Here is a 12,540-nt window from a genome sequence, read left to right on the forward strand (position 1 = left end):
TAGAGCAAACCCTCAAATTCACACTTCCTTCAAATAGAGTGCCCCCCCCCAAAAAAAAACCCCAGTAACCAAACCAGTTCCAGCTGCTTGTTAAGCCTCCACTCCAGAGAGAAAGAGGTTTGAGGGTGGTACTCTCAGATCAAACACACCCCAGGACTCAGAACTAGAAAGAAGGAACTTAGGACAAGGAGTTAGCTGTAATACAGCCAGTGAGCAGGGTTTAGGTACCACATCCCCTGAGGCAGAATGTACAGAAATGATAAAGCTGGTTCAGAAAACACTGAATATAAGCAGAACTGTAATAAATGGTTCATTAGGAATCATAAGTCTTATCTATAAACAAATTCCCAATTTAATAAAGCTGAGAATCATGTGGGACCCCATTGCTATCCCACAATCTACCTCTAGGCTTCTGAAAAGACTTCCTGATAGAGAGGCATGGGCAGATATGCTGCTCCCTTTTCTGTGCTCCAATCATTGAATTTTATTCCTACCCCTGACTGCTTATCATACTTCATGATAATTCACCTATCTCCCACAGTAGACTAAGAACTTCTTAATTCAGCTTGTTCAATCATAAGCTTAGCATTTCCTTTGTGCTCTGAGGTCAGATACTTATCTTTGAATTCCCAAAACGTGAATGAGTCACGTGGTAGCTATTCTTTAAACATCTGATAAAGAACGTTCTGCCCAGAGAATGATCACTGCTCACATTGACTAGCTGCCTACCATGTGTCAGGCAGGGCCCTAAGAGCTTTCTGTATTAACCCAGAGGTGTTGAAGGATATTTTATAATGAGACAACTTGGGCTAGAGTTAAGTGGCTTGCCCAAGGACACAGAGCTGCTGAGGTAGCTCACATTCAAATCATAGACATTTGGCCTTCTGGACAAGGGCTCCAGGGCAGAGGCTATCAAGACAATATTGACTACCCGATAGTTGAGAACAAGAACTCTCAATGAATACTAACTGGCTTATGCTAGTGGTGGACACAGCTGCTTTCCTAGTTCAGCTGAGAAAAACCTTTACATTTAGAAGCTCACCCATCTCCAGTGTGTCAAACTAGCCTAAACTAAGCAGACATAAAGCAGAATTGTTCTCATACCAGCCACCTCTCCCACCTGGACTTCTCCAGGGGAATTATCCTTTATCTGTTACTTCTGGATTTTCTTTTCTATTCTGGGCTAGTCTAAAAAGTCAGGTCATTGAATGCCCAAATCCTCTCATGTATATTTGTTTATTGCTAGTTTGGTGATTCTGGAGTATTCTGATGTAGTTATTTAAAATACAACTTTGTATGAAATACACATCAAGTCAAAGAACACTTCCCACAGGAGGCAGCTGGCTGTGATTGTTCAACCTAGTTAAAGCCTCTTTTAGCTTTAATACAGAGATTAGAAAGGTACAGGCATACCTAAAACAAGCTTGAGTCATTTACAGACTTCTGGTCACTCATTACTTCACTGAGGGGAGACAATAAATGCATCAACTCAGTGCTCAGCACTCTCCAGCGAATGAGAAGAAAGAAGGGATGGTATTAAGTAGATACAATCTGATCTTGGTATTATCTGGGGTGGGAGTGGGGAGAGGGGTAACCCAGATGATTACAGGATCTAAGAAAAATGCTCAACACTGAAGACCATTTTATTTAGGATAAATTCGGGAAGTCTTCTGCAAAAGTTTTAAAGTGCTCTGTAGGCTGTAACACTACTGAGAATAGCTATGGGAAGTTTGTGCCCACATTCCTCAAGGCTTTCAAAAATGTACAATGTGTGTGACATCCCACATGCTACTGGAGTTCTATAATGTGCTCTGAGGATGCCCCAGTGGTGGACTTTAACAGAGGTGGGTATTAAGGTAGCCAGGTGGGATATGCATTTGGAACTCAGAAGGCAACCACAGAACACCTCTGTTGTCTCCTGAGCATCTCTGACTACCATTGCTTGGGTCACCACCCTTGCTTTTTGGTTTGGCTGGCCAAAGTGGGCTAGGTGCAGTGATATAAGCCTTTAATCCCAGCCAGCAATTGGGAAGCAGAGGCAGGTGATCTCTGTGAGTTTGAGACCAACTGGTCTACCTAGTTGAGTTCCAGGGCAGCCAGGGCTACACAGACAGACACCATCTTAAAAAACAAACAAACAAACAAAAAACCCAATGACATCTCTGCAAGTATAAACTCTCCCCAAACAGGCCACATGGAGAGACTGAGCATGGTAATCACCAAACAGGGTATCTGCTCCAAATCAGCCAAGCCCCAAGGCTGCTGAGGTCTTCCTTCATAGGGGTGGGACAAGGAGAATGCCTGAGTCTGTGCTTTCCACAGCCTCTCTATAAACACATATGCCTACAATTCTTAGACAGACCATGGACAGACATCAGGATTGCAGACAGGAAAACAAAACCACTAAAAGCCTAAGTCCATCCTTAACAGAAATAATTACATACCGTTTTGGTCTTCATCGCTAGACACTGAAAAGGAAAGAAAAAGATGTGTGAATATGAGTGCAATGGTACAAAGGTAGTCTCCCATCACCCTGCCATCATTTCCAAACTCCAATCAGCTCTAGGTTGAGAACGGGACCTGGCTGGAATCTGGATGGCACTAGCTCACCCTACCAACTCTGTGCTGAGGACTCACATGGAGCCCAGCTGTTCTAACTGCTTTGTTCTGAGAAAAGCAGGTTCCACTGGTCTACAGTGACCATTGTGTCAGCTGACAGGACACTGCACATACATAATATTTTTTAATGTTGCCTCTGAAGCCATCACTGAGTAAAAGGAATGAAGAATTCGACTATTTCAATGAGCCAAGGAGTCCGCCAAAGCTCCCACATGCAGTCATATTATTGTCAGGCATAGTGGTACATGCCTATAATCCCAGCACAAGAGGCAGAAGAAGGATCGTGAGTGCCAGGCCAGCCTGAGCTATTAAGAGCCTATTTTTAAAAACTATGGGTGGTGGTGGTGGTGGTTGTAGACACCCTTAGTTCCAGCACTAGGGAGGCAAAGGCAGGCAAATCTCTGTGAGAGTTCCAGGACAGTCAGAGGTGTTACACAGGGAAACCCTTTCTCAAAAGAACAAAATACCACCACCACCACCACCAGCTGCAGCAGCAGCAGCAGCAGGAGCAGCAGCAGCACAAGACAGGACAGGGTAGTACACACTTTTAACTCTAAGCACTTGAGGAGGGACAGGCAGGTAGATCCTCTGTGAGTTTGAGGCCAACTTAATCTCCATAGCGAGTTCCTGCCCAGACAGGGATGCAGAGTAAGATCCAGAATTAACAAACAACAAAAACCTACTCCCAAAGTCTTTGGAACTCTAAGGAGACTCGAGATAATCCCAAAGAGAAAGAGAAGACAGACTCCTTGTAAGGTTCCAGGTCTATAACCAGTGCAGTTAAGACTTCCCCTAACTTGGTAAATCTGTGTTACTCAAATTTATTAGAGGAAGGCCTGAAGCTTGGCTTTAACAACCACTTATCATGCAAAGAATCAAAATGCTCAAAGAACTAAATCATCTGGTGATGAGAATGTCCAGTTCAACCTGGTCAAAGGAGGGGGTGTATAAGCTCAGTGATAGAATGCTTGCTTAGCATGTGGACAAAGACCCTGGGTTTGATCCCCATCACCAGGGAAGAAAACCCAAGCTATGGCTATTGTGCTGGGGATGCAGCTTAATATGTAGAGTGCTTGCCTAGCCAAACAGCCAAACATGTTTCTCTTCTGCAGGAGTTTTCAGCATTTAGTAGAAAAACATCTTCAATGAATTAGTGTGAGGACAGTGTAAAACATTTCAAATGACACCATGTAAAATGCTTTGGGAAGTGAACACACGGAAAAAGCTCAAGCCCACTATATGCTGGAATTTGCTTTCCAACCCAAAACTGACTCAAAGTAAGTACTGTTGGTAGCAGAGGAATGAGTATGGAGTGTGTGTCACTGGGCTTAGAAATTCTTAGTTCAAATCCTGGCTCTCTAAGTGATACTAAAACAACCTATTGCATAGGCTGCTCTGAGGGTTAAATTGTATATTCAATGCCTGTCCCTAGTCTTGGCACTTGACAAGTACAAATGTGTAGGCTGGCTTCCTTTGAGGCTAAACACATGTGGATCAGATCAAGCCAGTCTGATGCCATCACATATGGGATGGCAGCCGAGAACTCTGTTCAGTCACCACCCAGATGGCCCCTCACCCAGGTGCTGGAGTCCTTTCTGATCCTTGTACAGTCGAGTCACCCTCTCCATCAGTTCCCACTTCTCACAGCAGCCCTTATAGTTGACAAAGTTGCGAGCCAGAATCTCCTTCAGCTGCCGCACCGTCAGGCTTTCAATGTCCTCCAGGTGGGTCAGGTCAGACAGTGAGGCCCTCCGGCCGGGGACGAAGCTGTCCTCGGAGCCAATGGACTACAACAGCAAAGATGTGATGATCAGCTGGTTCAGTTGTGTCCCTTAGGCTCTCTTCAAGGAACCCAGAGCACCCATCAAAATGACTTTGTTGGGGGTGGGGGGCAGGGGAGGAAGGGAGGAGGGAGACGGGAACTGGGATTGTCATGTAAATCAATCTTGTTTCTAATTCAAATAGAAAAATGATTTAAAAAATGCACTTTGGGGGGCTGGAGAGATGGCTCAGTGGTTAAGAGCACTGACTGCTCTTCCAGAGGTCCTGAGTTCAATTCCCAGCAACCACATGGTGGCTCACAAGCATCCATTATGAGATCTGGTGCCCTCTTCTGGTGTGCAGATATACATGGAAGTAGAATGTTGTATACATAATAAATAAATAAAATCTTTAAAAAAAAAAAAAAAAAAAAAAGCACTTTGTTGACCAACCTCAAGGAACATGGAAAAGAGGGTTCCTGGCACAATGTTTGGCACAGCAAAAAAAGACTCATCTTTCCCTGCTCCATCCTGTTGTGTTTTGTGCAGACAGCCACACACTTGCTTAGCAATACTAGGCATACAAGGAGCACTAGTTAGTTGGCTAGAGGGCCCTGATTCTCAATGCTGATGCCACCACTAAATATTAGACATTATTTTTTTTCAAGTTTTTTACCATCTTGAGCCTGTTACCCGTCAGCAAAGGAGAGACTGCTATACTGTCACACAGGGTTCCTGTGGAAAGTAAATGTGACAGAATAGGAAAACCCTTTCTCAGTACAGACCTCCCTGGAGGGACTCCACACATGGCCTCACCTAAGCTCTATGGCCCCTTAGAACATGCTCTGTACCGGTCCCTTGTGTGGATGAGGCCTGAAAGCCTTATCTTACCTCCTTTCCCAACAATGACTACTGCACCCAGAAACACAGGACAAGAAGACGACTTTCACAGAAGCACCCGAGCGTGCCCTCTGGCAGCTCTCAGAAAGACTGTGGGCCTGGAGGTTCCCCATCCTCCACTGTGGCCTCGCATCTGCCTGCTCACACTGACAGCAATAAATGTTAATGTGAATCTGGAATGCTAATCCTCAGAGACTGACCCTTCTTGTTCCACCTGAGTCTGCTGAGGCTCCTAAGAACATCCCAAGAAGACCAGGGAAAGAACAAAGGCAAAGGCACAGACCGAGCAGAGGCCCACCTGGGTCTCATCCTCGGTAGGTACTCTGGCTGTGCTCTCCAGGAAGACGGGCTCCTCATTGTCCTGAGACACATGGCCAGTGGCCTGTGGGAAGAGAAAGGTGCCATCACATCCACAGAGATGTCTCAGTGACTAATACATCATGGGCCTCTTTCAATTCATACAAATGTTCAAAATGTATTCCCATCTCCCCCCAGAAACCAAGGCTTCCTCCTCCCAAAGCAGTACCACCAACGCCTGCTTTCTAACAGCACCTCTCTCAGACAGAGAAACAATATGAACAGGTTTCAATGGATGGTTTCAAGAACAAGAGTGCAGGCAGTGGTGGCACACGCACTTGGTCCCAGCACTCGGGAGGCAGAGGCAGATGGATCTCTGTGAGTTCGAGACCAGCCTGGTCTACAAGAGCTAGTTCCAGGACAGCTTTCCAAAGCCACAGAGAAATCCTATCTTGAAAAACCAAAAAAAAAAAAAAAAACCAAATGTGCATGTCATTAGTCCAGCACTCAGGAGGTAGAGGCAGGAGGATCTCTGTGAGTTCGTAACTAGCCTGATCTACAAAGCAAGTTCCAATATAGGCTCCAAAGCACACAAAAGAAATCCTGTCTTCAAAAAACCAAAACCAAAACCCCCTGGCCTCAACTGACCATCATCCATCCCAAATCACACTCTGCAGTCTCTCAACATTCTAGAAATGTGTTCTAACCAATAGGACATGGTATGACATACCAGTAGCTGCTCAAATGTGTTTTAATGAATTTAGAAAGTTAATACCCTAAGACTACAGGGCACAAATGTCTCAGCTTGGGTTCCATTTTATTCAGCATTCTAACTTCTCAAAAGGGTTTGCTTTTGTCAGAGTGGTCAGAATTGTGACCTCCTAACTCTTATTAGTCACTTCTGCCACAAACCCCTACCTAGCTCCTTCTCTTCACTTCCAGCTGCCTCCAGGCAAAGGGCCTGTGTAAACTCAGAGCAAAAGACATGTATGAGTTCACAGGTCTTTCCCTTAGAACCTGGATGAACAGTAAAGACACAACTTGGGCCAGGTAGTGGTGGCACACGCCTTTAATCCCAGCATTCAGGGAGGCAGAGGCAGGCAGATTTCTGAATTTGAAGCCAGCCTGGTCTACAGGGCTAATTCCAGAAGAGCCAGGTCTACACACCCTGTCTAGAAAAACAAAAAAAGGGGGGGGGGCAGGCAGACAGGACAGGACAAGATAGGACAGGACAACCTGGGAAACTAAACTGACCTGACAGCTCTAGCCTTTCATCAAGAGAAGCAAACACTGTCAGGCGGTGGTGGCACACACCTTTAGTCCCAGCACTCGGGAGGCAGAGGCAGTTGGATCTCTGAGCTCGAGACGAGCCTGGTCTACAGAGCTAGTTCCAGGACAGCCTCCAAAGCCACAGAGAAACCCTGTCTCGAAAAACAATACAAAACAAACAAAAGAGAGAGAGAGAGAGAGAGAGAGAGAGAGAGAGAGGAGAGAGAGAGAGAAAAAAGCAAACAACTGCAATGGAAATAGAAAAGCAGAGTTTAAAACATCCTAAGTCATGACAGGAACTACATATGAGATGCAGCCAACAGTGTCTGCATCAACACCTCTGGTTTCCTACTATTTTTATGTAGATGTGGTATCCACTGGCCCTCAGGTACTATCCCCTTGGTATTAACTTTGGTGTCTTCCATAGGCTAATCTGTTCCTGGGTAGACAACTTTTGAATGTCTTTTGTTCCCTAGAAAGAGCAACTGGAATCCAGGCTGCAAATACTTTTATCTTCCCAGTTTGCCTAGTGGGTAAATAAAAATCTACAACTAGTATCTATCTGTCCACTATTCTGCTTACTGCACACCCACACACACGCTTCCTTCCCTAGCAAATACTGCTAGGACATCAAAGCTCTAGAACTGTTAGATTTGTTTCCCTGCTTGCTGTGATGTAGCATACAGCCTTATTCAAGTTATTTAACTTCCCCATGCCTGTTTTTCCTGTTTGCAAGGTTCAGGTATCACCAGAACAGAAGGAAACTGACACTAAAATCTTCTAAAAGATCAAGAAGAAAGGTACCCAATAACACACAGTACACAGTATGACCTGTTGGTGTAGGAAAATTCTGGTTAGTGACAAAATGGTAAGTTTGTAATCTTACACTGAAAATCTCCTGAAGGTTTGTTCATTCTCCAATCCTCAACCCTGCTTCCTATTTTGAGAAAGAAATCTCACGCCTTGAACTCAGTATGTAGGAGAGGCTATCCTCAAACTCTTGATCCATGTGCCTCCATCTCCACAGCACCACACCTGACCTGCCTAAAGGTTCTTCATGAAAAAATATGTACTCTGGTTCCTCTCTTTGCTCACTACATGCAGACTAGAGTGCTCTAAAAATCCAAGCAAAAAAGGAAAGTTTAGCAATAAAACCTGTCCAACATACCAAGAACCAGAGCTTAGGAGAGCATTAATGACCAGCTGCTATCATGCTGGCCTTTAAATGTGCTAAGAGCTGAATGAGTACCAGTCCTTGCAAAGGAGGTAACCATAGACTAGAGGCATAGTTAGCCATGTCAAGTGGGAAAGGAGCTGCCGGTTCTCAGCAGCTCCATGCTCCACAGATATACTATGGTAGTTGAGCTCTCTGCAACCTAGCAAACCCAAAGGGGTCTCTTCCATTGTTCTAGGCTCACAGTATGCCCCAGCTGACCAAGGAGTCAGACAAAATTAATTATGGGGTTGGTGGTGTAACTCCATGGGAGAGCCCTTTGCCCAGCATGCTAGAGGTCCTGAGCTGAATACCTAGCACCAAATTAAACAAAAATCAACTGGGCTATGGTGGCGCATGCCTTTAATCCCAGCACTTGGGAGGCAGAGGCAGGTGGATCTCTGAGAGTTTGAGGTCAGCCTGGTCTACAGAGTATATTCCAGGACAGCCAGGGCTGTACACAGAGAAACCCTGTCTTACAAAGGAAAAGAAAAAGAAATCAGTGGCTACAGAGTCCTGACCTAGGTCCTAATTTTACAGTGTCCATGCCCTGTAACTTGCAGCATCGGCGAGGGACTTGTACAGATCTGTGTGACACCACCACTCCTGACAAACCCAAGAGTGGGTATTATGTTCAGCTTCTCTCTCCCAGGGCTTCCTGAGGGTGGAGACAGTATCTGCTTACTACAGACTCTCCATGCTTCAACCTGCTTCTCTTGGCTTACCTAATTAGACAGCTCCCACACAGTGACCAGGACAGTAGCAAGGTCCCATCACAGTGCTTCCCACCTCTCCCTCCCTGCCCAGTCGGGACAGACCAGTCAAAACCGTAGTAAGCAGGAAGGCAAATTTGAACCAAACCAGAGAAGTAATTGTGACTTTCCTCACAATATTTCTGGAGCAATGAATTTTCTTTTTTAAGTCTAACTAGGGTATGAAGGTTTTACAAACAAAACCAACAAAAACATGGTATCAGGCCTACCATCCCCAAAGCCAAAGCATGAGCCTAATGACCAGGAAACAGATTTCCAGAATCAACAGGCAGAAAGGCTTCACACCATCTAGACATGACCTCACACCCCATTCCCACAATGCAATGGGAGAGGAAAATGAGCCCGGGAGCAGACACAGAGACGAAGAGACTGCGTGCTGGCCCCTACCTGGTTTTCCTGAGCCTGGGCTAGGGGAACAGAGGTGGCTTGTGCAGGTGAGGAAGGGAGGTCAGCTGAGGTAGGAGGTACTGTGCCGATAGGAGGCTGGGTGAGGAAGGCCTGCTGCTCAGGGAAGCCCTGGGACAAGGTGGGAGCATGAGTCCTGTCCGCCGCAGAGATTACAGGCTGCTGGCCAAGCACCAAAAACACCAACTCTTCCTTCTCCCGGCACATTTCGGTAGAGATGTCATGGAGGCTGAGATAGTCCCTCAGGTCCTTCACCTTCATCTTCATGAGTTCCTCCCGCTGAAAGGCTGTGGCTCGGAACCGTAGGCAGAGGAGGCAGAGGCGTGGTCCATTCCCCTCTTGGCTTGAGCAAGTCATGCAGAAATGTTTCTTACAGTCCAAGCAAGTCTGCTGCTTAGATCGAGAGACAGGGGAAAGCATGTCAGATCGGAAGAATAAGTCAGGAAGTGAGATGGGAGCTACAAGGCCACCAGGGCCAGCAGGACCTCCTTTAGTAGCTCCTGCTTTACCAAACTGTTCCCTAGACCCAAGGTTGAGCCACACTGTGGATTTCAGATTAAAGGCCACTTGGAGGTGGCAGACTGCCTGTGGCTGTATCCACCAACAGGACACCTGACATTTATTCACTATGCATATACACAACACAACCATTTACATTTATAATGTCATTTAAGGCTTGTATAATTTTTGTTTGTTTTCCAGACAGGGTTTCTCTGTGTAGCCTTGGAAGTCCTAGAACTCACTCTGTAGACCAGGCTGGCCTTGAACTCAGAGATCTGCCTGCCTGTCTTGGAGTGCTGGAACTAAAGGCATGTGCCACCATCATCCAGCAGCAGCTTATGTAATTTTTAATTCACAAAACAACAACAAAAAAAAAAACTGAAGCTGTAGCACTCCCAAGTGCTGGGATCAAAGGTGTGTGCTGTTTCTCTTTTAGACTGATTCACTCTCATATAGCCCAGGGTGGCCTTGAACTCACAGAGATCCATCTGCCTCTGCCTCCCTAGTGATGGGATTAAAGGTGTGTGCCACCACCACCCAACCTACCTTTAGTTTTTGAGATAGGGTCTCACTGTGTAACTCAGACTGGCCTCCAATGCAGGCATGTGTCACCATGCTCACCTAGCAACTATTGTTAATACTGGTATCAATAGAATTTACTGTGATACCACAGTAAGACCTGGCTTATCCTTTCATTCTCAAAGCCCCTTAAAAAGTATTAGTATTCTTCCCTGATTTACAAAGAGAGGAAACCAAGAATCAGGGAGATCAAGTATTATATTCAAGGTCAGCTAGTAAAGGTGGAGCTAGGATTAGCCAATGCCCTCAACTGTGGTCATTCCACATGGCCATGGTGCCTTGCTGAGTCCCACACAAGCAGCCAACAGGACCAAATCAGGGGCCTGGCTTTCCACTTCCAAACTTCTTAGTCAGTACCCTGTCCATAGAGACTTCTCACAGATTCCCCTCCTCCAGCAAGGCCATTTAGAGTACTGAAGTAGGTGGTACACAAGGTCACTTTGAGATAATTATTTGGCCAGGACAAGGGACCGGGATGCTAGTTTCTCTCCTTTATGAAAGCTCACAGTGTCTCAGTTTAGAGACAAGTGTGACTGACCCACAAGCTGGCACTGCCTGGTGCAGCTACCCCCACAGTCACAGACCACACACCAAGGCTACTCAATCCACAGGCTGCACAAGTACAGTGGTGATGTTTGACTGAGCTCTGCTCCAGTCAATAACAAGTCGCTCTCCCAAGAGGTCATTCCTCAACACCTTGGGGTTTATTCAAGGGCACCTTCTCAAGAGGTTAGGAACTTTTCATTTCATCATCACTTAAATGTTACATTAGCTTACATGTTTCTGCTTCCTTTTTCTCAATATGGCAATCTGTTCAGCTACCAAAAAAAACACCCGAGACACATTCTCAGAGGCAGGATCAGGGCAATCTTTGTGCAGGGGCTGAAGAGTCCGCACAGTTAGTGTTTGTCTACATGCCATCCACACAGTCCAGGCAAAGTAAGAAACCTGGGTGCTGCAGGGAATACACACCAATCCTCTTTTCTACTCAGCTATAACCAGACAGTAAACTGTGCAGAGACTGAAAAGGACATGTGCCCACACCAGCAAAGAACAGCTGTGACCAGCAGCCACGAAAGTGGAAAATAGGAGTTGAGTATTTGGGGTTCATTCTTGATGCCTGGCTGAAAATGAAGAGGCTGCAGTATCGTGAAGTTGTGGTCCCCAAATGGAGTGTTGCTTAAGTCAAGGCAGTTTGACAAGACCAAGATCGACAGAATTACGAAGCTTGTGTTGCTCAGTCAGCCAGATCCAAGTATCTCTCTTCTTCAAATGTGTGTGGCTACTGGATACAAGATCAGAAGTCAAAGATGACAACCCAGTTTCTGCTACCCCTGCCCACCAGAGAGTCTGAAGTATGCCTGCCTCCAAAACAGCTCTAAAGGAGGAGGAGGGCACTTGAGTATAACGGTGGGAAACAACAGAGAGAAAGGAAGAAGGCTGTCAACAAACCACAGGAGAAGGAGAAAAGGACAGACATGTGTAAATCCTAACCAATGGATCAAAACCAGAGTAACAAAATAGCAAGAAAGACGCATCAGAAGAGGTTCTGGGCCTACACTGGAGCAAGAGCTAGCTAGCAGCCAGCCTGGTTTTTCCCCTTCGCCAGGCTGTCCTTACTTTCCCATGCATCCTCAACCAAAGTGACACTGTGCAGGCCCACACTCTTATCCTGCTGGCTTTTGCACCATTGAAATACCAGAGATCATTTATATAAAACGTCGTAAAGCAGACACTCACAGGAAGACATTATTACTCTCTTTCCCCTCTAGTCCATCTCAGATCTTCTCAATACCCAAAAGTCCACTTCTGCTCTGCATCTGAATACTATGCCCAAGTGCCAACCTAGTACAGCGTCCTCCACCACCTCATAGGGGTCCAGCTGAAGAGGCTGGGCACCAGAACTCACTCTGAAACTGTTAGGCCACTGCAATACTATAGGTGGGCATTACCAGTACAGATGGGACAGTTAGCTTATGGCAAATCTGCAGCCTGCCCCTCCCCCCTTCTCTCCAGGATTGGGAAGCTGGAGGATGAAGGGGACATTTCTGACCTATATTCTATGTACAAGTCTTTGCTATTGTGCATGCTTTGAACCCAGTGAGCATGTAGAAAATACTGACCACAAAGGGAAAAAAAGAAAAAGAAACGATGGTAGGATCCATGTAATCAAGGCAATTCAACTACTTCTAGAAAAGCTACTTTTTAAAAGTCTCTGGCTGGG

At 45.9% G+C, this 12,540-nt stretch overlaps 1 protein-coding gene across 6 annotated transcripts in view; it reads right to left on the minus strand.

The window, feature by feature from the left end:
* Rffl (ring finger and FYVE like domain containing E3 ubiquitin protein ligase) overlaps positions 1-12,540 on the minus strand; it is a 69,311-nt gene that overhangs the window by 2,482 nt on the left and 54,289 nt on the right. For 4 of the 6 annotated variants that reach the window (XM_027426492.2, XM_027426494.2, XM_027426493.2 and 1 more), the window contains exons 3-6: positions 9,219-9,629; positions 5,578-5,661; positions 4,196-4,406; positions 2,445-2,468 (exon numbers count right to left, since the gene is read on the minus strand). In XM_027426492.2, coding sequence (XP_027282293.1) covers positions 2,445-2,468; positions 4,196-4,406; positions 5,578-5,661; positions 9,219-9,629 — 730 coding nt within the window. The remainder of the gene's footprint in view (positions 1-2,444; positions 2,469-4,195; positions 4,407-5,577; positions 5,662-9,218; positions 9,630-12,540) is intronic. The other 2 variants (XM_035447788.1, XM_035447789.1) reach the window with 2 other exon arrangements.

This window comes from Cricetulus griseus, chromosome 7, assembly GCF_003668045.3.
Source record: "Cricetulus griseus strain 17A/GY chromosome 7, alternate assembly CriGri-PICRH-1.0, whole genome shotgun sequence".
NCBI lineage: Eukaryota > Metazoa > Chordata > Mammalia > Rodentia > Cricetidae > Cricetulus > Cricetulus griseus.